Here is a 24,900-nt window from a genome sequence, read left to right as displayed (position 1 = left end):
TGTTTCTACATGACTGAATTTGGCATGCAGGAATTCTTGAAACTAGCAGAGTCAATTACACTCATTAGCTGTTCAAAATGTTCACCCCTCTCTCCTCCTCTCCAGTGTATAGTTGAGGTCTGTGCGTGCTGAGGGTGAGCAGAACTTGATGCAGCTGTCCTAAAGGTAGAAGATCTCTGCTGTTTTGTCCTCATCTTTTCCTTTCCCCATGTATTATTAGTCTTGGGATGTTAATGCCTCTAAGTCTACAGCTTTTTACGTTGTAACTCCATTGTAAATTACTTGATTTTTTAATATTTTTTTCCTAACTAGCTCCTGTCCCTGATAATGCCACTGTAAAAGAAATTTCTTCTGGAGCTGTTTGTCATCCTCACCCTTTAGATCCTTTTTACTCTGTACATTAAGTGTTTTGATTGCTGTCTGGTGACTGATACATGCTGTCTCTTGTGATAAGACAAATCTTTTCAATATTAGCTGTGCAAGCAGACAGAAACATAAATGCAAAAAATGGATCCTGCTGTAAGCTCTGAATCCTCTCAAGCCTTACAGTACCAACCGAGAGGCAGGAAAATGAGCTCAACTCTCCTCTCTGTTGATAAGTTGCTGGGATGTTGTAGCACAGCAGCCCCACCAAAGGCAGACAGGCAGCAGAAATGTCTCTGAGACTGTTCCAATGATGGGACGTGTCGCCAGGTGTGCTGCCAGCTCCTGAGAAAGGCTTTTAGATAAGTAGTCTTGGTGTATGTTGGTATAGCTCAGTGCTGTGGCAGCTTCATCCACTCACACTCACACTGATGGAAGCTCCTCAGGGACCTCACAATATTACTGGTGTGGCAGAGATCCTGTATGGGAACAGACACAAACCTACAAGCAATGCCATAGAGAAAGCAGTGGGGCATTCTGAGTGGTGAATGAACATGGAATACCAGGTATTATGTTTCCTAGAGGACAGACATCTGAGGATAAAAGTGATCAAGCTTGTGTTTGCATGTACAGCTGGAAACAGGGAGTAGTGTGACTGCTGGAATCCATGGAGAGTATCTCATTGATTTAGAGGGGCTGGAGTTTCCTTCAGGCTGGGGTTGAAGTCAGAACTATCAGAGTATATTTCCTTTTGGTAAAAACAGTATATCTGTGGTGTGCTGAAAGGGATTTTTGGTTGCATGTCAGTCAGTTAAAGCAGTTAAAATGTGTGTGTATGCAGGTGTACTCGATTTGTTGAATGTGGGAACTGCAGAATCCTATTTCCCACTTCTCCTGTCACATTTGTTTCTTATTCTCATACTTGAAATTGCATTCAGTGGATTTTTTAGGTAGGTGGGTTACATAGGGAACTGTTGGTGGATTATTCTTCCTTTGACCAAATGAGCAGTTTGATCTATAAGTGTGTTCATTTGCTTCTGCTCACAGCAAGTATCAGTGTGCCCTCCAGCTAGTCCTGTTACTCAGATACTGTGAAGGGCGTGGGAGCCTGACCTCTGCATAAAGAGAAGTCTTTCCTGCTAACCCAGGGACTCTCTGTGGAAGGTCTAATACCATTGAAAGAGCTCTCTGAAGGATCCTTGAAACTAATGTCTGTGTGCTGGTCCACTTCCACTGTTTTCCCCAGTTTTATAGTGGGAGTGGGAACTGCTAAGTTGGAATACCAGTTAAAATGAAGGTACACACCCACAGATCACTTGGTTCTGCAACAGGAGATTTGTGCTAATCTGCATTAGAGCAGATGAATATATGAGCAGAAAAGCAAAGGCATTAATTGGATGGGGTTTACGTCACAGCATGGATTTGAGATTGGATGTCTCATGATTTCCATTCATGTTTCTCTAAAAGATTTTCCCCCCTGTTTATTACAGTCTATGGTGGCCTTTCTCAAGGATCCAGAAGGTGCTCCACTGTGGGAGGAAGATCCTGAAGCCAAAGACATTGTGCATGTTGACAGTGAAAAGGTACATTAGCTGGATAGATGTCCTGTTGTTTTATAAATATATGGGATGGAGTGTGTATGTTTGTATTAATTCTTAGTGAAACACCATTATTTTGTATCTTTGGGAGGGAAATTTAAAGGACCCAGCCTGTTTGAAGTGATTTGACAAATTTTGTGGGTTGTGATGGCTGTAAAGTCCTGTGTTTCCTGTCTTCCTCTGCCCTGCATGTGGTCATGACCTCAGTCTGCCAGCTACACAGCAAGTGTCAGAGCTTGTGGATGGTGTGGGGGCACAGCCCTCTTAGTCTCAGGGAACTGGAGCAGCTTGCAGGGTGCAGTCACTGCAGAATGCAAGTAGGACGTAAAATGCTGCTCTTCAAACTGCAGGTTGTCATTAAGCCTTGGGTTCCCTCATGTGCCTGAGGTTAGGGAGTGTGAAGCAGGAGGAAAGGGGATCCAGATCTTGAGGGATTTGACTTGGTACAGGAACTGTCCTCTCAGTGTTAAGTGGGAAAGCAGTGAATGTGATGAAACTTCCTTAAAAAGCCAGTGCCACCACAGTTACTCATTATGTTTTTTCTAATATAATCAGCTTGGTCTTTTATATTAGTTTTCTAGTCTATAGATTTTTTTAAACTTTAATTGATTGGACTCTAGCTGGTATTTTGTAAAGGGCTTTTTCAATTTTCTGGCTTTCATTTTTAATATTAGAAATGGTTATTCTGACATTCAGTTTTTGTAGGAAGATTAATTTTTAATGTTCACCCTCTGTACTCTATTACAAGGCTTCCAGGGGTTGCATTCAATTTGAAAACTTCATCTAGTTTTTCTATCATGCTGGTACTGAAAAATCCTTTTCACATGGCATCTCATAGGTTTGGCAAGGTTTCACAGTGTGAAAAGTGAACTTGTTTTGTTATTATTGAGTCTGACTTCTTGAATTGCAATATGGATTTTGGATGTGTCAGCAAAGAAAGAGTTTCCAGGTAGAGATTCTGCAGTGAGAGTGAACTAAACCATGGAACTTCCACATATTAACAGTGGAGATACTGCTCTAGGACATTCAGCAGATAGCTGAATGTATAATAAATTTTGTCATTTTCTTTCAAGTTAAAATTGAGCAAGGGAAGAAAAAAATTAGTCCTGTCTGTTAGGAAAGATGAGCCCTTTTCCCTCAGATAAATGAGCCTGTGTTCTATGAATACATATATTGGTTTTTTTTCAGTTGTAGTACGGTGTCTTTGAGTATAAGTGTGTTTTTTATTTTCCTTGGTTCATTCACTAGGAATTGAGAAGGCTTCTGAAGAAGGAAGACAAGCCCCTACTGATGATGTTCTATGCCCCATGTAAGTAGCCCAGCATGTCCTGTCACCTCTTTCCCCTTTCTCCACTTGGAGATGTCCATGTCTGACTAAAGCTTCACCTGTGCTTCACTAATAATACCATCTTGTGCCACCTTTATCATTCAGCTCCTTGTGTTCTGCCTGTTTGTCCTCAGTTTTTTCCCTGATAGTCCATCACTTGTATCCCAATCTTGTCTCTTTCTCTTGTGATGATGGTTCTTGCTCAATGTTCTTTTAAGCAGCCGCTTTCTGTAATTTTGTTACCTGTTGTCCTTTCTAGATTTGTGCTGCACAGAACAGAAACTCTGTGTGCTGCAGGCAGAGGGAACAGTGTAGTCATCAGGAGCAGGACTATTGTTCCTGCTCCATCCCAGAGGCACCCTGAATGTTCCTGCCTACATGGGCAGGGGTTACTCAAATGCCAGTAGGGTTTCAGGAAGAGGAGAGCACATTGGAGTCTCTCAGTTTCTTTTTGTGACCTTGACCTTGTATTGCTGCTATTTTGTCATTGCATTGGCTACTTATTCCTTTATGTTCTAGACTTAAAGCCTTTTTGTGTTTCCTGGTGACTGTTGTGTGAGAGGCTTTCCAGCTCTTCTAAGCAAGATTGTGTTGCACTTGAGTTGTTGCTAAGTTCAGGAAGCAGGGAAGCCATGAGAAGAGAATAAATGTGTGACCTAAAATAGGAAAGCCTCCCAGCAGTGCCCTGATAGGGAAGTTGATGTTGGGTACCACAAGCAATTTGCTGTCTGATTCTCTTTAAAACTTGTGTCCCATGGCAGCATTATCTGGTGTTTCTCAGTGTATCTTCTCTTGTACTGTCTGCCTGAAACACCAGTTTACCTTTTTATTCTCATCTGAGCGCTGCCAAGATGGCCAAAATTGCCTAAGACTTAGTTTGATTTTTCTTTAAATTAAAACACTTGTGGCTCTGTGCCTTTGGACTCTGCAGTGGTCCTGTGTGGGCTGCTGTGGTGTGTGGCTGTTCCCAGTAGCTGCAGCCTTGGATCAGCGGGGGATGCTACGGCTGCTCTGCTGTAAATCGTCCCTTCGGGGAGAGCTGGGCTGCACGGTGCTTTCACAGTTTACCTCTATCAGGAGTAATTGTTTTCCACAACTCAGGCTCTTTGTGAAATGTGCCTTATCTAACCCTTCGTTCTCTTTGAACTGTTCCCCCAGAAACCCTCCTCCTTCCAGTTTCTCTTCTTTGAAGTGGCAAAACACTTGCTAGTTTTCAGTGCTGTAATACTTGTGCTGCTTTCCAAACTGCTGTGAAGGAAGTCTACTTGTGAGGGTTTTTTTTTCCCTCTGATTTATCAGTTTGTTACTCCCTCATCTTTTATTTAACACACAAGACTTTCTGAAATGGTTGTTGTCCAAATTTTTTCTCGCTCCTTTTACTGGAGACAGAATACATCAGCAGTTACGATAAAATATGGCCTTTGAGCACCTGAAGTTACTGGTTACATACAGGTATTACCTTTCATAACTGGGAGCAGCACATCAAGACTGGTCACTAAAAGAAATTCAACTTTTTGTTACTTGTAAGGGAGGTCTTTGGCACGAGAGGACATCATAGGCTTTGTCTAGGAGGCTGTGGGGAAGACAGCTGCCTTATTTCTCTGCTTTGTTGGGAGCAGGGGCTTTAGATTAATTGTGGCAGATTGATAGGAAATGGGCACTTTCATTAGGTACCGATGCAGAGGGAGATGAATGCAACTACAGACTTAGATGTAGTTACTTTAATATTTCAGGAATGGTTGGTGTGGGTAAAACAACTCCAAGCAAAGGCTTGTTTTCTTCAGAAGATATTGCCTGCCATTTGCAGACCTTTCACTGTACTTTCAGGCCTATATTAGAAAGTCAGTCAGCACTAAAAATGAAATATTAGGTGTACTTGAAAGCATTCAGATTTATTTGTAGTTAACTCTGTCAGAGAAGACTCCTGCAGGAGACTGTCTGGATTTGGCAATAAAGAAGGAACTGTTTATAAACATGATTGAAAGCAAGGCTTTAAAAATCTAGGTGTTAACTAGTGGAAAGACTAATCTGTATTTAATTAAGCTTCCATTTTGGGAAAAAATACAAGAAGAAAAAACAATAGAAAATGAGTTTTTTGAGGTTCCCCTTTTATGTCTGTAGAGGGGTATATGTGGCTTGGCAGCATCCTGAAAAATATAACCCAGAAGTATGATGACAGGAAAGGGTGTGCTGAAATGGGTTTGAGAGCAGCAAGTTTGAGGCAGCAGCAGAGCCTGGAAGAGGAGGATGATGGGGGTGATGGCTGGGTGGAGGAGGCTGGTGTGTGCTTGTGCCCTAGAAGGTACTCCAGGGAGCAGTAAGAGAGCGAAGAGGGGAAAATAGGGAAATTGCTGCAGGACTTAAGGGCCTGAGGCTCCTGAGGAGAGAAGGAATAGAGGATTCAGAAGATGTTGTCTGCCAGCTCACATCTTTTGATATCTGTTCAGTGGTTTGGATGAAGCTGCAAGACCTTAGTGGGCCTTAAATGTGCGGTCTGTGCCCACCAAGAAATTATCATTTTGACTAGCGCTAATTTAACAACCTCATTGTCAATTTGAGTGGAGAGATCAAAGATGGAAAGACCACAGAAACAAGAGCTCTCCTTCGTCAGATTAAAGGATGTTCTTTTCCAGGCATGCTGATGTGATCCTAAAGTAGTGGCTGCAAAATCTGTTCCTCCTTTCTGGAAGATATTTCAAAACTCTCTGTCTGTTAACCAGAATAGAAGTGTTGACTACTGTCCCGTGGTGGACTGAGAGTTTCCACAATAACTGTCTGGAGTGCTTGGCTCCAGCTACCTTTCTTCCATGCTGTCTGCACTCCTGCCCCTTCCCATCTGCATGCACAGATTTTACTTGCAGGGGGGAAAACTGCTGCTTACAAGGTGATTTACCGCTAATCTGCTTAGCACTGCAGAGCATCATCAAGCAGCTCTCACTCCAGCTACACATTGGTGGTCTTCCTCACTCACCCTTTGTCTTTTCCACAGCACTTTATTGTATCTTACAAGGGCTGTTGCTTCTGAGCTATGTCTGCTCAATTAACAGAGCACTGTTTAACACTTGATGTCTATGTAATGTGTTTAGGAAATGCATCTCAAATTAATTTCAAAGCCTTGTTAAGCTGGGATGAATCTGAAGTACCTCCCCCTGTCCTTCAAAGACCAGAAATGCACAAAGCTTTTTGTTTTGAGTTCACAATTATGACATCTTCTGTTGACTTTTGATATGTGTGTTTCATCTTGTATTCTCCTCTGGGCTCAGCTCAGAGCCTGAGGAATATAAGATGGTTTTACTCTCTCCATACTAGGATGAGAAATGAGTATGAAAATGAAGAGCATGAAAAATGTGCAAAAATAGAGGCTTGTAAAAAGTAACATACTTAAAAACTAATAATCTAATAATGATTTAGTAAAGCAGATAAAGAATTTTTGTTTAATTTTTTAATATAAAATATTACTTCATATGCTTTGGAACATAGATACTATAGAAGAGGTTGAATAGAGTTGTTGGCATATTACTTACACAATTTATTTTTTATCAGGGTGTGGTGTTTGTAAGAGAATGATGCCATCTTATCAGCAGGCAGCCACAGAACTCAAGGGTAAATATGTAAGTGACACAATGAGATTTATATGACACTTCAAAAATCATTTTAACACTTTTATTTTAAAGTATATAAATCGACAAATATTTATCAAAATCAAAATGATGCATTTTTAAGCCATCTGAAAAAAGAAATAAACTTCTCTGTTCCAGATCTCTTCAGAATTTTCTCTTGGTTTTTATTCTTCTAAAACTTTAGAGAATGAGATGTGAACTCCCTTGCCCTTTAGATCCACTGCAGTTTTTTCCATGGAAATACAGGCTCTGACACTACGTAGATTTTTTTTTTTTTATTATTATTTTTCTTGCCTCTAATTTATGAATTTTTAGGCCTTTTGAGCTCATTTTGGTAAAGAAAGAAAGTTTGCTTTAATGGGTTTGATCAGCTTTTTGGCCTGATGTTTCATAGCAAGGTCAGGGATGGATGCCCTCATTGCAGTTATTAATCCACTTTTTTAGTGGGGAATCACAGTGTTATGGGAGGGAAATCCCCCTCCCATAAGCTACTGGTCACCCTCCAGCCACTCAACATTAGTAGAATCTTACAGTTTAACTGTAGCTCTGTCAAAGCTGATGTCACAGTGATATAAAAGTAAGTTTTGACTCTAATAAAGTACAGAATTCACAGTAATTTAGTTACCCCTTTGTAGTTGTAAGGTGTATTGATTTCTGTAAGCAAGTCAAAGGCACCTGTCTAGTTGAGGTTTTATAATGTGCTTAATGCGTGATTTATGTGGTGCCAGTAGTACATAAAGGATGAAGAAATAGGATTGTTGTTTCATGGCTGTAGCAGGATTTGGTCTGATCCTACTAGTTGAATCATTCACTGCTGTGTTTACAGGTTTCCTTGTGAGAAAAAGGTGATGAAGCACTGCAGTTCACTGCTGGGGCAGCTCTGGCCGTTTGTTCTCATGACCACCCAGTGCTGTCAGACTGCCCAACATTCTCCAAACCAGTTGTTTTCAGAAATGCTTTCTTTAAATCTTTGTTTGCTTAGGGCTGGAATGAGTGGGAGTTACTCAGATTTATTTAGGACATGGCACAAGCCTTAGAAGATATTTTCAAGAGTGTCTTTGTCAAGCCATTTGTCAAGGCAGCATTCTAAGGCCATCTCCCCTCAGAGGAGCATGTGCTGCAGCCTTTGGGAGGGCACTCCCACCCTGCATGGCAGTAGATTGTGGGGTGAGGGGGATTAGGAGTGTAAAGCATCACCTATAGAGACAGTGCTAGAGAGGAGGCATGCTGCACAGCACTCTGTCCTCCTGCCATTATCCCTTCCTTGTTCATGTGCAGCTCATTTATTAAATTCAGACCAGATAATTTAGATCTATTCTGGTTTGAGTATTTCCTTCCTCACTTGGAAATGGTTTCTAGAGATCCGGGCTGATCCTGCACAGCTGAGTGACAGGGCTGGGACACAGTTCTTTGCAGTGGAGGGTTGTGGTGCAGGATCAGTTCAGAGGAAAGTCCAGTTACGCCGCTGTTTTCCAGAAAAATTGGTCTGTTTGTCAAAATATGACCCAATTAGCTTCCTGAGTGGGATGTGTACACAGCTCGCCATTTCTAAAGTTAACTGTGCTGTACCCATCATAAATTATTCATGGAGTGCCTTAGAGTGATGTTGACCTCCAGATCAGACTTGGCTGCAAAGTTTATGAGTGGTTTGGATGAGCTGAAGGTTTGGCCTTTTAATCTGACCTGTCATTAACTGTCAGGATGTGCCAGGCTCAAAAGTGATTATTGCAGTTATATAGCAGGAAAATTAAGTGCAGTATTGCCTATTGAGGAGGTCATAAAAGTGAAAGGGTGAACTGTACCTGTCTCTGGTTGCTGTGTTTCCGTGGGACTGGTTGCTTCTTGTCCCAGTGCTGTTACTGAGAAGAAGGCAGGGTGGCATATTTAGTTTATATTATGGTTATATCTTATAATTCTCTTGCACCCAGTGCAGAAGGAGAAAGTGCTCCAAATCAGAAATGGACTTATTTTATCCTTGGCAGGCAACATTTCCTGTGGTTAGAGGGTTGGCTGGGCTCTGGTGAGTGAGTGACCACCAGAGCAGGGGGGAACTGGATATTAGCAAACCATTCACCATCTCCCTAATGCCCATGAACTTTGTGAGTGTGCCAGAATGCTCTGCTCAGTAAAGACCGACTTGAGAATATGCTTAAGGATCTCTTCAATCCTAGGAGCAATCAACTTCATTACAACAGCAATCAACATAAAACCTCCTGCCCTCTCACAATACCAAACCCCCCTATTCATCTGATCAGTCTTAATCAGTTTTCCTTCTTTGATGCTTGTTTTTTTTTTTTTTGTTTTTGTTTTTTTTTGTTTTTTTTGTTTTTTTTGTTTGTGCTGTAAGGTACCAGTTTTGGAGCAATCCTGTCAAGAAAACTGAGAATCAGGGTAGGGGGTCACAACTAAACAGGAATGGTCAGAAGCTCCAAATACTTGGGCAGCTAGAAAAGGTTCAGAGTTGGTTTAGATTACAGGTAGCTTGTTGGAGAGCAGACAAGTGTTGAAATATGTCAAGTGTCACTGCAGAGGTGAAAGGAATAAACTGATCTTTGTTTCTGCAATGGCTATTACAAGAGGTAATGGACCTAAATTGAAGTTGGGGTCATTCAGTCTTTTGCTAAAATCATATTTGCCAAATATCTGGCAGGAGAGCCCTGGCTTTGGGCAGTAGATGTTTTTTGATGGTTTCTGGCAGGCTGATCCTTCATAATTCTGTGATTATTGGCCAGCTAAAGCTGTTACACTTGTCATTAAAACAAATCCTATTGTAATAAGCTTTTTTTGCTAAATACTCTTCATATAATGTAATGAACACCAGAATGAATCCAAGTTATTGGCTTTTATCAATCACCTTTAGATGGCCACAGTGAAATTGTCTGACATGGTCAGGAATCCCCACTTAAATCATAGGAAATCCTCTGAAAGTTCACAGCAAATGTGGAATCTGGTAGGCTGGTGTTAATTAGGGAAATAGTTAACAAAATGGTTCTTGCTTTATAGAGCAACCATTGTATCTTGATCCTATTGCATTTACCTGCCTTTAGGTGGTGGCATGGAGGATGAGGAAAGGGGAGAATTGAGTCTAGATAATCTCATATGAATGAAATCTATCCAGTTGTTCGAACTACAAGGAAAATTCAAAGTGGAAGATTAGGTCAGCTAGTATAAACCTTACTTCTGTACTCTCCTCTGTTCAATTTATCCTTTCTTAGGCTGGGGAAGAGAAAACAAAGTATCTTTTTGTGACTTTCCAGCACATTCTTAGGAAGAGTTGACCTTCAAATGAGGATTTTCTGCTTTAAGATTTATTTCATGCTGGCTCTGAGCACATTTGGTTGGTCTGTGCAGTTTGCTGCAGTCAGGAATGTGGTATTAAATTCTGATGTGGTATTTCAGCTGGAAGGAGAAAATCCTGTTTTTGGAGAGGGAAGGAGGAGGGGGTTGGATTAAGACCCTGCTGCTAAAATGATTTAAGCCGTCAATGCCATTAAACTAAGTTAATCAGGAAGTGGTATCACAGCAACTTCCTGGGTCCAAGTTGGACAGCAGAATGACCTCTGTGTGAATTGCACACCCTCAAAAACTTGGAATCAATCCCATCCTCCAATTTTCATGTCAGAAATATTTGGAAGACATTTGGACAGGACACAGAATAAGTCGCAGGGCACAGTATAAGTCACAGGAGTCCTGAGCCTGAAGCTCAGGGATTGTTGAGATGGAGGATGGGTTGAGATAGAGGTGAGGATTGAGGAGGATAGAGTTTTTGTTTTATGTGCTAGTCTGAAAAGTTACTGTGCTTCTGTGCCTCTCTTTTGAAGACTGTAGGACAAGGTTAATTCTTAACTCTCATTATACCCTGCCCTACCTAAGTTAACATATTTAGAGCATATAAATGCCATTTGCTATTTCCTGAGCTCATGGATATAGGGCACATTTAATTTTCACATCAAAGTCATGCTGATTTCCCCTTGCCTTTCAATAAGTGCATTTTTGACCTGGGATAATGCTTGTGGTTGGTTAGACATTGACAAGTTGGTTAGACATAGACAAGTTCATTGCTGGAGTGGAAACCAGAGAGCTGAGGGTAGAATTTCTGGTGTCCTGTTTAATGTTTGGATATGAACTAAGAACTCATTTTTTCTTCATGCAGAAGAAGGAAAAAATCTAGTTGTAGCTTAAAATCCAAATGTGCAAAGCAGAGCGCAATGCTGCAATTGAGAGAATTCCCTTTAGATATTCCTTTTAGTGGGTGAATAAAAAGAAACAGAGATGCTTCCAGAGCAATGAGGATGTGACATGTTAACTGCTGTGTGTTTTCTCTGGATTAAACTCAAGTATTGTTCTGTTTCCCCTTGCACAAAATCAAAAAAACTTCAGTGCATTTACAGAGAGCCCCTTGCTTGACAGCTATATGAATGAAATCAGAATCTGCCCAGACTGAAGTGGTTTTACTTAAATCTTCAAACAAATGGTGTGATGTTCCTGCTGTATTGTAAGAATCAGTAAGATTATGCTCTGTTTTTCCAGGTTCTTGCGGGGATGAATGTTTACTCTGCTGAATTTGAAAGGATAAAGGAAGAATTCAATGTCCGGGGATATCCTACAATCTGCTATTTTGAGTTGGTTATGTTTTGCAACTATTTTAGAAATCATGCACTCTTGTATAATTGAGTGTTTTTATCTTTTAGGGCCAGGACTGAACCTTGTTTTGTTGCTTTAACAGGAAAGGAAAGTTCCTGTTCAACTTTGAGAACTTTGGTGCTACCGCAGCAGATATCGCAGAGTGGCTGAAACAGTAAGGCATTGAACTTCATGCACTCCACCTTTTATGTACTCTTCATTATTTACAGAATGTAATGGTTTAGGAGCAGACATCTCTCCCTCCTTCCCTCTGCTCAGAAGAGCAAACAAAACTACCCCGCTGAGATCAGCTTAACTCATACGGAGAGATTGTCTAATGTTTGGTTTTTAGCATGCATGCCTTGCATTTCACAATTGCATTTTGTCTGTAATAGCAGACTGACTATGGACTAAAATAAATGCAGATACACAGATCTCAGCTTGGTTAAAAATGCCAGGTTAAATTTTCAGTGATCTTGGGTGCTTGAACTTGCAAAAGGTTTGACTTCTGTTGTGTTATTAAAAATGTATATACCAAGTGTGCAGTTCTAGTTGGTTCATCAGCCTTTAGCTGAAGCCTTTAAAGTGTCTTGCAGCGACAAACTGAAGATCAAGGCACCCTGGATAGATCGTCACTTTTACAACATCTGTGTTTGCTGTCATGACATGAAAGTGTAGAAAGCACCTTGTTCTATCTAAAGAGAGCTTTTTGCAGTCATAAACATTTTGGGGGCTGAACGAGCCTATGAGACTAGCAGTTCAGAGACACACAGGAAAAGTGTGTGTGTGTGTGTAGCTGCTCTTCAACTGGTGCAAATCCCCACCAGTGGTCAGTGAAGCTGATAGAGAAGCTGGAGAGGGTTGAGATAATTTGGTGATGGAGAAATTCCATTTGCAGTGAGCCCAGGCTCTTGGACATGGTGTCATCTTTGTAACCCTCCCTTGTTTGCTGCACTTGTGGAAACAATACTGAAGTGAAGCTAATGAAAGGAAACAAACCCATGGGAAGGAACAGACTGTTGCAAACTATTGTAATAGTACAGCTTAGCGAAATTGGCTCAGAATAAATGTATTTTGCTGTACACTGGGGCTGTGCTGGGAATATGCATATGGTTGCAAGTAGCCCAGGGTCTCCAGCAGCAGCAGGCTGAGTGCTTCAGGATTTGGAACCCACAAATGAAGTGAGAGCAGCATCCTGTTAGCATCAAGGGCTACAAACACTGCAAGCAAGTACTGCCCAGTGGCTCAAAGAGGAGGAATTCAGCCAGAGTCATTAAGCTTGGTGTAAGTCAATTAAGTCTTCAAATGTAAGTGATCAAGATGGCAACTCCAGCAACTTGAAGAAGATGATCAGCCCTTGGAGCAAGGATATGGCTTAATCACCTGCACTTTGTTATGCTTTTCAATTCTGCAAGGATGTGGTTATCTCTTGGCTACCACATGTGAAACATTAGCTGTTTGGGGTGTTTTTTTCCCCTGTCTGCCCACAAAATATCCAGATAATCCCTGCAATATGCAGTACCTTTATATCAGTGCTGTGACAGCAAGTGAACGCAGCTACTGGAGGAAAGCAGAACAGCTGCAAGCTCTTTCCAATGATAATCTCTGCTAACAAGCCACTGTGGGCTTTGGCTGATACTTCAGCAGTCCAGAGCTAAAGACAGCTGTTTGTCCTCTCTTAGTGCATGCTTATTAGTTGCCCAAAAGATGATCTGAGCAGTAGCCTGGTGCCCCTGTTTTGTGTTATAAGTTCAGCCTTTAAAGAAACCACATTTAGTGGTTATGTGTTTTTATATTTTGCCAGTAATTGATGCTTAAATTACAATCAATTAAATTATTAATAAAACTGCTTATAGGCTGAATATGCTGCATACATAATATTATACTATTCTGAGAAATCTGCAGTACAGGTAGTCAAAATGGTATGGCAAGGGCTTTAGGAAAGCCAAGGAGTGCAATGAGATAGCTGTAGGGTGCACTGGCTGTGTTTCAGAATAGCATAATATTAAAATATTGAAAGGTTGCTTTTGTACAAAATGTTACTCTGAGGACCAGGGGCATGGCAGGGCTGTGGCAAGGAAAGCCAGTGCATTTTTATACTGTGCATGCATGTGCTGTGCTTGTAGAGTCTTGGAAGCAAATCCAGAAGACATTGAGCCATAGGAAATGCCCCTTTATGTGTGGACAATAAGTACACTCTGCAGAAAAGCAGCTCTCTCTCTCCCTCTTCTTGTCTTTTTCCCCTCTAAATACTACTGGTAAAGTGCTGAAAGTGGGTGATCTTAGGCTCGTTTGTGGGAGAGAAAATGATATAATTTAACAAAAGTTAGAATTATTTAAGTCATTGTCCATGCTTTTTCCTCTCAGGACAAGTACTGCTAGTTTGGAGGGCTCCAACACCTCTCTTTTATTTTTTTGTTTTCTTTTTTCTTCTCCTGCTTATTAAAGGTGCTTCTTTTTTATTCTGAAGTGTGCTAATGTATCAGTCTTGCAAATACTTCACCTTTCTTATCTTCCTAATAAGCGCTGGCTACTGTGTTATGGAGATTCAGATGTTTTCATGAGAAGATAGAGATGAGCCATCACACAGCCTTAATCCAACACAGCAGAGATGCTGTTTTGTACATACCACTTTTTTGTTAATTCTGATACACATCTCTATCAGTCTGAGTGGTAGGCAAGCCCATCAGCTTCTTGCTGCCTTCAACAGCTGCTTAGTTTGTCTTGCTGTTTTTATAGATCCCCCTCAGGCCCTTCCTTAGCATCAGCTACTTTGCTAAATCAAGAACTTGTCCTGTGCTCTCAATTGAATTAGCTTTTGATAACACTTCTGGACTTCTGTCATCCTAATCAGGTGTTGGGTGTGCCTTGTCTCAGTGTTAAATGACATTTTAAATTTTGCTTTCTCCAGGCCTTGAGGTGTTTCTTACCACCTCCTGTGTAGGCTCATTAGCATGCACAGCATTTTAAATTAGGCTATTTGAATAAACATCCCATGCCCTGCTTTACTAATTCCTGACTGAAATAGGTCACACCAGGCCCTGCTGAGCACCATGTTCTCCCAGTACTTTGCAGGCACTGTGTCCATGTTCATCATGCTCTGCCTACTCAACCCAGCTCCCAAATCCATTAAGTGTCATGGTGTTTGCTGGAAAGCCTTCACCCTGCCAGGATACCTGGAGATTATTGCTCTCTGGGCTGCTTGGCCAGGTGCAGCTCCCACCTTTCACTTTGATTGGTTTGCTTATTGGTTTGCTTCTTGGTTTGCTTCTTGGTTTGTTTATCACAGAAGCAGCAGGAGGCAGAGATGTGCATCCCAGTTCTGCATGGATTGCTTAATATTCTTGGATCACACCTATTGCTTACATCAACAGAATTTGCTATCTGAATCTGTGCATCTCTACTGCTTTTTTTTATCAAACTAGGCTTTCAGCCTAGAAATGAGTAAGGCAGGATAAATGAGTTATCATCTGTTTGCCATTCCTTGTTCCAGGCAGCTAACACAATAATACGTTTTAATCAAAAATAGTAAATCTGCTTTCAGCAGAGATGGGGTCACATCCAGACATGTACTTTGCCAAAGAATTTGGGGAATTTGGAGGGGTTTGGAACTCATTACTGCAACTGACAAAAACAGCTTCAAAGTCTGGCTCCCAATGTTCGTATGTTTGGGTGTCTTTTCTGTGAACACTGCTTTAATAAATAAAATGTCAATTAGCATAGTTTAGATCACAGCTGCCAAATTCTCTTTTTAATGTACATTAATAAAAGCCAAAACCAATTGTTTACTGGGATGACGAGCTGCAGAGGAGCTTAGGTTCAGTTTCCAGACTTGCCACTGTGTCTTTGAGCAGGCTCTGACCCATCAAAGACAGCTGAACTCAGGTGCAATCATAGTGATGTTGGTAGAACACATCATTTGCCTTTTAGATGAAGCATGCAGTTGAGTATCTTTGCTGAGTTAGGCCTACAAGCCCACTGCAGAGTAAGGACATAAGGATGCTGCCCTGGCTCCCAAGATCTGTTCAGGGTAAAACCATATTCCTGGGGAAATGGTGTGTGTAGCTGGCTCATGGTCCCAACACTGCTCCTCCTTTCTCTGCCGGCCCTAATCACGCTGTCAGTATCCAAGGTGATGGGTTAAATTGGCTGTTTCTGCTCACTGCTTTTTTTCTTTCATTTGCAATGACTCCTGTGAACTACAAAGTGGGAGTGCTGTGAGAAAGGGAGCATCCTGCTGAGGAGGGTAAAAGAGTAATAGAAAATGCATTTGATTTCTATAATGTAATAACCAAGCAGTCTGGTTATCTCCTCACTCCATCCCCTTCCATTGCTGATCTGTCCTCAGAAGCTTCTTGCAGATTTTTTTGTTCCTCCTCCAGTTTTATCTGTGTTTCAATGCCTGTGAGTTCTGGATGGGTACAATTATTATGGAAGCTGTTCAGTAGGGTTGGTGTGTCAGACATGTGTGAACATCTGCACAAAGTGGTTCCTTACAGTTTGACTTGCCAAGATGACTGCCTAGCACCAGAGAGCTGCCTTTAAGCTGTGTCTCTTTGTCTTGTAGTCCACAGGCACCTCAGCCACAGGCTCCAGAGACTCCCTGGGCAGATGAAGAAAATGTAGTTTATCACCTGACTGATGAGGACTTCGACAAGTTTATAAAAGATCATTCATCTGTGCTAGTGATGTTCCATGCACCATGTGAGTTTGTTTTCTCTTCTGTACTCTGAGCCAAATGCTTGCTAATGAAATTAGTGATGTTTTTCTGTGGAAGTTTCACAGAACTGTGAACTCAAAAGTCCAGGCTTTTCTTGTTTGTGATGATTGTTAAATACACAAGGTATGCAATGTTTGAGAAGTTGCTGACTTCACATTTAGGATAGAGATGTGCCTCTGGAAGAGGGACGCTTTGTAGGCTGAGTCAAAACATAACTGAAGAGTGTAATGATGCTTAAATAGTCTGGGTTCTCATCACTTTACAGCATGATTTCCCATTTTCAGCTTCTCTTCAGTATTGTTTGCTTTCAAAGCAGAACTCTGATTCATTGAACGACAACTAACTCAACTTGAGAACCCTGAGTCCTGAGCTCTTCCCCATGGCTGCTGCTATGTCATTTTGAGCATTTTCACTCCTCTGCCACAGTTTCTCAGCAATGTAAGGGGTGATTGTCATTATATACTGTGCTGAACTATGCCAAAACTAAGCCTAAGTTTAGAAAGGACTTTGATAACTAATGCAGAGTTGGTGGTGATACTGCTTATTGTTCTGCTGAAAATGCATTGAACTGATCTTTTCCATGACTTGAGGTTTTAGCTTGAGAAATGAAATAAAGTGGGTTGCCTTTAGGAAGCTATTCCAGCCACATTGCCCTCCTGGATGCTGTTGGGTGGAAGAGTGCATTAACCTCTTAGTTCACTGTGGATGTAACTTGTTTCAGCTGCATATCTGGTTCTTCTAATTGTTTATGTTTGTGATGGACAATTCAGGCTTGAATCTGCTACACTGTGTGACACACAGCTTCTGTCTCCTCTTGCTTCTGTGCTGGCAGCAGTATTGGGTGAGATGTTCCTTTTCAAGTGCATGGATTTAAAGGTTAGGACTTTGGAGGCAGACTGTGTGCTGACAGCAGAGGGTCTTGGCACAGAGGCTGAAATCCTGCTGCCCTTTAAACCAGTAGGAGTTAGCTCCAAAATACTGTTTTTGAAAGTCTGCTCATAAGACTCATTTGAAAAACATACCATAATGAATTTCCTCTGCCTGATGAAATGTCTAAGAATTTGGTCCACTGAAGCAGGGGACTGACTGCTGTTCTGTCGCTGTGTTCCCTGGATTATTTGTACTAATGAAAGTGGGACCGGAGGTGAGTGCCTGCTCTGAAACCCCAAACCCAAGGAGCAGAACTGCTGAGGCCTGCTTTGCTCAGGAGTTATCCTTCGTTACCCAAATCCTTCCTTCCCCAGATTTCCCTGCACCCCGTTGTGCCAGTGACAGCAGGGGCTGCTGCTCCTCGGCATCTGTGTGCTTGCTGAGCAGCTGCTGCCAAGCACCAATGGAACTCCTAAATTTGCCTCCTTTCCCTCTCCCTGCACAATGACATGGGAGAAGTGTCTACTCTCTCTCAGCGTGTTCACACTTAGTAGTACTTTAAAGTTTTGCCTTTTTTTGAGTTTGTAAATGGGCAAAGGGGTCTGGTCATGTATTCAGGAGGAGGAAGAGGGGGAAGAAATCAACAGTTGGCCCTGAAAAACTTATTCCTTTAGGAAGCCAGATTAAAAATAAATTAATATGTACGACTGCAATCAAATTTTATAGTAAGTTCAACTTAGTTTTAAATCTCAGTAGGATTCTGTTCAGTTTTTAGTATTTTTTTAGTATTTTCAAGAACACAGGTAACACAGTTTTAGCATTACTTATTTTGAGAGCAAGGGTGCTTCCAGACAGGTATGTTTTGTACTAAGGGGCATTCTGTACCAGCAGTGCTTTGGCAAATGCTGTTTTGAAAGTAAATCAAATGCTTTAATTGGGCTGTCACAATCTTCTGATAACATTTTCCAGCTGCTCAGAATTGGGATGAAGAGTGTTCCTTGCCAGAACAACTCCATTTTGAATGCAACTTGAATATTTGGGGCATTTTATTTACATTCAGGTGGTAATGGCAATACGTGCAGAATCCAGCTCGTACATGTGTAAAAAGTCTGTGTTGGTAAGAATCCTCTCTGAGCATCCTCAGCAGGGAGTATGAGGCTTGCAAACTAATTAATGATAGACAATATCATAAACAGTTATCTCCATGATTAAAAGCTCTTCTCTTAGCACTTCTTAAATGTGCTAATGGTGTCACCTTATGAATATTAGGAGATAAATTATTCCAGTAAGAAGTGGTAAAACCAGTGAGCATCTTAATTATTTTAACCTTGGTAGCTCAGGCTGAGGAAGTTTTTTTTCTAAAAATGTATTAATAAAAAAGTTGAAACATCTATAAAATAAGCTCATAACACAGGATATACTTCTGTGTAACTAAGAGTAATCAAGGGGATTTCAGCACTGGCCTGGAATTAGCAAGTACTTAAACTCCTGTGTCACCGTGCAGCATACACGTGACTTGGAGTTTTTCTGGCTCGCTGTTGTGGTTTAGCCTCAGCCACAGCTCTGCCCCACACAGCTGCTCCATCATGGTGGGATGGGGGAGAGTTTGAAAGGTTAAGCCAAGAAAAGTCATGGGTTTGTAAGGTAATTTAATAAGAAAAGCAAAAACCATGTACAGGCCAACCAAAACAAGGAATTTGTTTACTACTTTGCATTGACTGGCAGATGCTTGACCATTCCCAGGAAAGCAGAGCTTTATCACACATAATGCTGAACTTGGGAAGACAAACTTCATCACTTCAAATGTCCCCCTCTCTCCCTCTTTCCCCAGTTCTGTATGCTGAGCATGACACCATATGGGTTATCTGGGATATCCCTGTGGTCATTTGGGGTCAGCTGTCTTGGCTGTGTCCCCTGACATCTTCTTATGCACCCCCAGCCTCCTTGTGGTGGGATGGGGTGAGGAGCAGAAGAGGTCTGGATTCTGTAAGCACTGCTCATCAATAGCTAAAACATCCCTGAGTTATCGACGCTGTTCCCAGCACAAATCCGACTCATGGCTCAATACCAGCTACTGTGAAGAAAATGAACTCTATCCCAGCCCAAACCATCACACATACATGAGGAGCTGTTTTACTAGAAGAGAATTATTTCAGTGATGCTTTAATTGCCTATTCCAATGACCAATGCATTAATAGAGTGTAGTATGGAAAGATGTGTGGGGAATTGACAGTATTTTATCCCCTGCCCCCAGTGCTGAATATACAGCTGAACCAAACACATCTCAGGTAAATACCTGTGAACTGCACCATTAGGCACTGTGATTGATGTGGCCAGTTGGGTCTCCATGCCTGTGGCTACTAATGATCATCCCTGAGGACCACACTGTAATTATTTACAATCAGTTGCACTCACTAGCCCAAGGACATGGCAGCATTTTAAGGGCTGCCTAGCATAACTAAGTTCAAGGAGAGCAGCTAATGTGTTTTAAACACATCAGGAGGGTCTGCAGCATGCAACTTGCACCTCCTGGGATCAGAGACACCATCCCTTTTGTGCAGTAATTTATCACAGCCATTAAACAGAAGATGTGCTGCTGCAGGTCGTTACTGCTGGCCCTGAGCAACGTGTGGATGAGTGTGGCTGGGCAGGATGAGTTCATCCTGCTTTCGTTTCACAGGTCACTGGGGACACAGAGCAGGATTTCTAACCTTCTCAAACTCCTTTGTAAAGCCCTTAAGAAGATGTTCAATAAATCTGAATATTTAGCATAGGTAAACAGTGACCCAGCCAGTCAGGCTCTGAAGGCACTCTCCTCCCCAGCCATCTGTGAAGGGTGTGTGCAGTGTTGTGCTCCTTACTTTAGTATTTTGCTGAAATTTCATAATTTCTAGTGGTGAGCTTAGTGTTGTCCTGGATATTATCCAGACTGCAGTCTTGCAGACATCTGAAGTGTTTTTTCAATATGTTGTTGTACCCAAAAACTGGGTTCTTGTGCACTGTACAAAAGAACAAAGAAAGGGCCCTCTCTCCCAAAGGATTTGGCGTTTTCCTGTGGGTTGATCGTATTTGGTAACTTGAGATAGCACTTATGTTAGTGGGCCTATTTCTAAATCTATAACAAAGGATTTATTGCACCAACCAAAGTTATTTCTGTACTATAACATAACGAAAAACACCGTTGCTGCTTATGATAAACTCCTGCTAGCAATGAGAATAATGATTCCATGTCTGTATGTGCTTCTTGGTATCTGTGCCTACAGCTGATCGATTTATTTAGATGCCCAAGATGACAGCTGGGTTCTGAATGTCTCTAAATATGGGTTATGCTGCCAGTCAAGTGTTGTTAAATGCTTTAGTGTCATGGGGACTCGCTGAGATTTAAAATGCTCCTGAGTCCCTTGATCATGAAAAAAAAGCCCTGTTTGTGTTTTCAGTTTCTTCATCAAACTGTTTGCTGAGTCCAATGCAATTTTAAAAATAATTCTGTCCAAAATATTTGCCAAATTAGTGAGGATTGCAGTCTTTCTGACTGTGTTTTGTTGAAGGAATAAACCCCCTACACATTTATCCTTTCTACATTTTCCTCAGCATTTTTCTCCAAATCACATCTCAGTCACAAAATAAACCCAGCCAAGTCACTGATAAGTCAATTCAAATGCCACTGAAAGGTGTTTAAACTCCAGGACTGAAATTCAAGTCAACTCAGAAATGTTTTCTGGAAGTGTCTGCTGTTCATTCACCGGAGTTGCTTTTCATTATGTTTTGTTAACACAAGTTAATGTTATAAAGGATACCTGTTCTTGCAGCCTCATGCAGAATAATGACCTGGTGCCACTGTGAGCTGTAGCCTCCCCCTGTACTTTCAGCAGGCACGGATCTGAGGAGTCTCTGATGCTGGCTGGTGGTTGTAGTCAGTCACCCCTGATGTTTGCTTGGGGCTGCTTTGCTCTCTCTCATGCTCCATCAGCCAGAGCAAAGTTTGTGGTCCAGTACTGATACCAAAGAAAAAAGTGCTTTGGCTGTACTGTTAGCGTGAGTGTGCATTTGCTTTTTAAAGGATTAAAGTATTAAAATGTTTTCCTGAAACATTTCTCCTTTGTATGTGAGCTTAAATTCAGGTTAAACCTGTGTTCTTCCAGTCCTCTTCATAGGGCTCCTTCAGAGACTGTATAAGCTGATTGCAGGACTTAAAGTAGGAAAAAAGTCAATATCCTTAGTAGGGTATTGGAGCCATTGTGATTTTTCCTCCATTGATAAAGAAGGAAAGCAGGGATAATGCAGCCTAATAGACCTTTGCCTACTTCCTCCCAGTGGAAGGGAGTGCAAAAATAAACTCTGAAATGATAAAGTGCACCACAGTTTTCATGTGTTGTTGAAATGTCCATGAAATTCCTTTCCTGTCCTCGGCTATTTTCTCTACCTTTATAAACCAGCCCGATAAATTATGCATTTGCTGCTTTCCAAAGTCAGCTATTCAGCTGTTCAGGTTTTTAATTGCACAAGGAGTGGATTTATCAATTTGGCTTTGAAAAACAGCTTTTCTCACTCTTCACTCCTTCCCTCCTCCCTTCCAGTGCATTTAAACACAAGGTTTTAAGCGACTTTGTGAACTCATTATTAAGAATCCCAACCAATTAGCCCAGTAGTAGAAGAAGGCCTCAGCTTCTAACCGAGTAGTGAACATGGCTCTCTCCCTGCCAGTTCACCATCACTAGTTTCAGTGGCCTCGTTTTGTTTCTTACTGCTGCATGTGGTGAGATTGGGATGTAGAAATCCATTGCTCGCTTTAAATATGAAGCAAAGCGAACTCAAAATGTGTGCACAAAATCAAATCTATTTTTTCAAACCATGTTTTATGACTATAAATAAATAAGTCTCCCTTTCAGACCCCACTGGTTCCTTGTGAAAGTGAGCTATGTTGCTGTGAGCTCTAATTGGGATGTCTGTTGGCAGCATCAACAGAAAGGCCACGAGCTGAAAAGGCTGAAGAATAATCTACTCTGCAGCCTGAAAAAAATGGCCTTTCTAGCATAGGTCAGCAGCAGCCTAACACTGGCAGCCTGTGATAAATAAAGAAATTATATTATTTATAAATAAATAAAGTTTTCCATGCTAATTCATGATTCAATCAAAGATTTTTTTTTTTAAATGTCAACCAATGCACTTGTTCCAATAGAGGTTAAAGGCCTGTGAGTTGTCCAAGCATCCAGCAGCCCTGAGTGTGGTCAGAAACATCCTTTAATTTTCATTTGTTCCTGTCATATATGACATTTGTGATTTTCAAAATAAAATGTTGGTTATTTTCAGTGGTTTTCAGTGGGTACTTTGCCTTCAGATGTAGAGCCTCTGGGATAAAGGCAGACAGTGGGTAGCTGGGAAGCTGGTTTTGGTGCACCTCTGCAGGTCTGGATTACTGGAAGTTTGTCATGTGTAAGGCAGGTTGTGCATCTGGAATCTGGTCAGATGCCATATGCCCATGATGCCATATGCCCATGATACTAGCCCATAGGGAGCTACACAAGGAGACATTTGTATGTCAGGGTGCCTGCTGTGGGCCACCAGACCCTGTGAACATATTCTTGTTTCAGAATAATTAGAGAAAGCTTTGAACAAGTCAAACTTTCTGGACTGTTCTGTGGGTCACAGGCAGTGCCTGCCTCTGGTGAGATTTTGGTGGAGCAATGCAGATGTCAGGGTGGGCTGTTGCAGTGCCCACATCACTGAAAACTGAATTGTTGGGTAAGGGCACTCATATGATGAATGTTGCTGTTTAGGAGTCTGGACAGATTGTTGAAGAGAAACGATGTGCTTCAATTTCAGAATAGTGTTTCCTGACTCTCTGTGTCCCATAGGCTCCTAATTCTAATGTTGCCTTAGTGTATTTTTAATGGGATGTATAATAAAATGCTTCCCTGTACATGCATAAATTGTGCCAACTTTCTGTGCACTGTATGCATGTGCTTCTCAGCTGAACATTCCTGGCAGACTTCTGAAGCAGATACATTCTCCACGTAAACCAGTTAGAAATTTGTGGATTCTTGGCTTCAGAATCTGCTTCCACTGAGATGAGCAAGTCCTGATTGTTGATTTTAGAGAGAGGAGGTCTGGGACACTTAGACTGGGTTCTTCATTATTTAAAAGCAATTATTTATTTGGAAGTCTACAACAAGATGTTGCTTGATACTACATATATTTGAATATCATCAAAAATCTTAGGCAGAGTAAACAGTTCAGTGTAAGTGACCTGCCAGTGCAGTGGCCTGTCTCATTAAGCTAATCACAGAAATTATTTTCAGGGAGATTTAATCATGCAATAAAATAGTTGTTCTTCAGGAAAATTAAGAACCTGACATGGATTTTTCCTTTAATAACAATACCACTCATGTTTCTCAAGGATCTAAAAATAAAAATCAATATGGGTTTTTAGTGGTACTTAATATAAATGGGAATGGGAATGTGAAGAGTATAAGAATCCTGATAATTATCTTGTGCAGTAAAACTATAGGATACCTGTTGGAAGGGGTGAAGACAGTAATGACTGATACCATTGTCTCTCTTTTGTCAGTCTTCTGATACTAGAGCACACAGTTCGTATGGGATTATTGTCTTTTTGAAGCAGTTTGTGCTCTTTGAGCAGGGTATGGTCATAAAAAAGGATGATCCAGTGATAAAAGCAATAGCCTTGGCCTGGAGGTGTAAAAAAGTTTAGTTCTTTGCTTTGCTTTGATTTGTACAGTCACGACCCAAGTCACTAAATATTTGTCGCTTTCCAACCTGTGAAGTGGAGATAACATTTCACCTTGCGTGGGAGTTTTATCTCGCAAGCCATGGCCAGACTGCAAGCTGCTCCAGTATTGCAGGAATTGAATTATGGAAGGTGTATGAGCTCTGCACAGTCTTGATTAACATGAAGGAAGTAGAATTTTGCCTTTGGAGTTCCCTGGCTTGTGGCAGACATCAGTTTTTTGGCCCCCATGTTTAGGAAACCCCATCTGCCACTGGGTGAGCACAGAGCTCAGACAAGATTATCGTGGCTGAAGCTGATCACTTGCAACCTGGTTGTAGCTCTTGCCAGGACTAAAAGGGAGGAGCCTTGACTTGCTCTGGTTCAGCATCACAACTGGGAGGGTGGCAAATGTGGGGTGTTTTGGGCTGCCCTACCTTTGGGCTGGCTCTCAACTTGCTCTGTGGCATGGTGCTGTTCTGGGGACAGGGCGTGTACAATGAATAACTTACTTGGCAGCAGTCATGGGTGTTGAGAATGCAGGCTAGAAGTAAAGCAAGAAGGAAAGGAAACAAAATGTGGATATTTGGGGGTTGTGAAATTTGGGAGGTTTGTTCGAAATGCATCGCTGTATGCTCACCTCCAGTTGGGAGCAATTACTTTCTCTGTTAAAGAGGACATTAGCAAAGGCTATACCAATCAGAAAAAAAGCTTCATGTGAATGTGTGGCAGGTGGTGTGAAGGGAACATTAGTTTCTTTGGGGATTTGCTGCCTCATTTCTCACATTACTGTTGCCTTCCCTCTCTCCTAACAAGTCCTTACCGACTGACTCAGCCTGTGACATAGGAGTAGCTGCCAGAGCACCAAGGAGCAGCTGAGGGGTGACAGCTGAAGAGAGACTGGCCTCATTCTCTGAGTATTTGTTGTACATTATTTAGGTGTTCAGAGGGGTCTTTTAGAAGACTTAGGTAATTTTAGCTGTTAAAAATCCACATTTGAGTGTGTGAATTGGATGACTGTTCTCCTGGCAAGCTTGACCCCAGTGTACATA

The 24,900-nt window shown here is 41.5% G+C and overlaps 1 protein-coding gene across 1 annotated transcript in view; it reads left to right on the top strand.

Annotated features, from left to right (window-relative positions):
- Nucleotides 1–24,900, top strand: part of PDIA5 (protein disulfide isomerase family A member 5) — a 97,878-nt gene that overhangs the window by 32,870 nt on the left and 40,108 nt on the right. The window contains exons 6-11 of the mRNA XM_059852718.1: nucleotides 1,854–1,946; nucleotides 3,210–3,270; nucleotides 6,832–6,899; nucleotides 11,439–11,530; nucleotides 11,635–11,706; nucleotides 16,099–16,235. Of these exons, the coding sequence (XP_059708701.1) occupies nucleotides 1,854–1,946; nucleotides 3,210–3,270; nucleotides 6,832–6,899; nucleotides 11,439–11,530; nucleotides 11,635–11,706; nucleotides 16,099–16,235 (523 nt within the window). The remainder of the gene's footprint in view (nucleotides 1–1,853; nucleotides 1,947–3,209; nucleotides 3,271–6,831; nucleotides 6,900–11,438; nucleotides 11,531–11,634; nucleotides 11,707–16,098; nucleotides 16,236–24,900) is intronic.

Source organism: Haemorhous mexicanus, chromosome 8 (assembly GCF_027477595.1).
Source record: "Haemorhous mexicanus isolate bHaeMex1 chromosome 8, bHaeMex1.pri, whole genome shotgun sequence".
Lineage (NCBI taxonomy): Eukaryota > Metazoa > Chordata > Aves > Passeriformes > Fringillidae > Haemorhous > Haemorhous mexicanus.
Note: the sequence above shows the minus strand (reverse complement) of the source record. Positions and strands in the feature narration are given on the sequence as shown.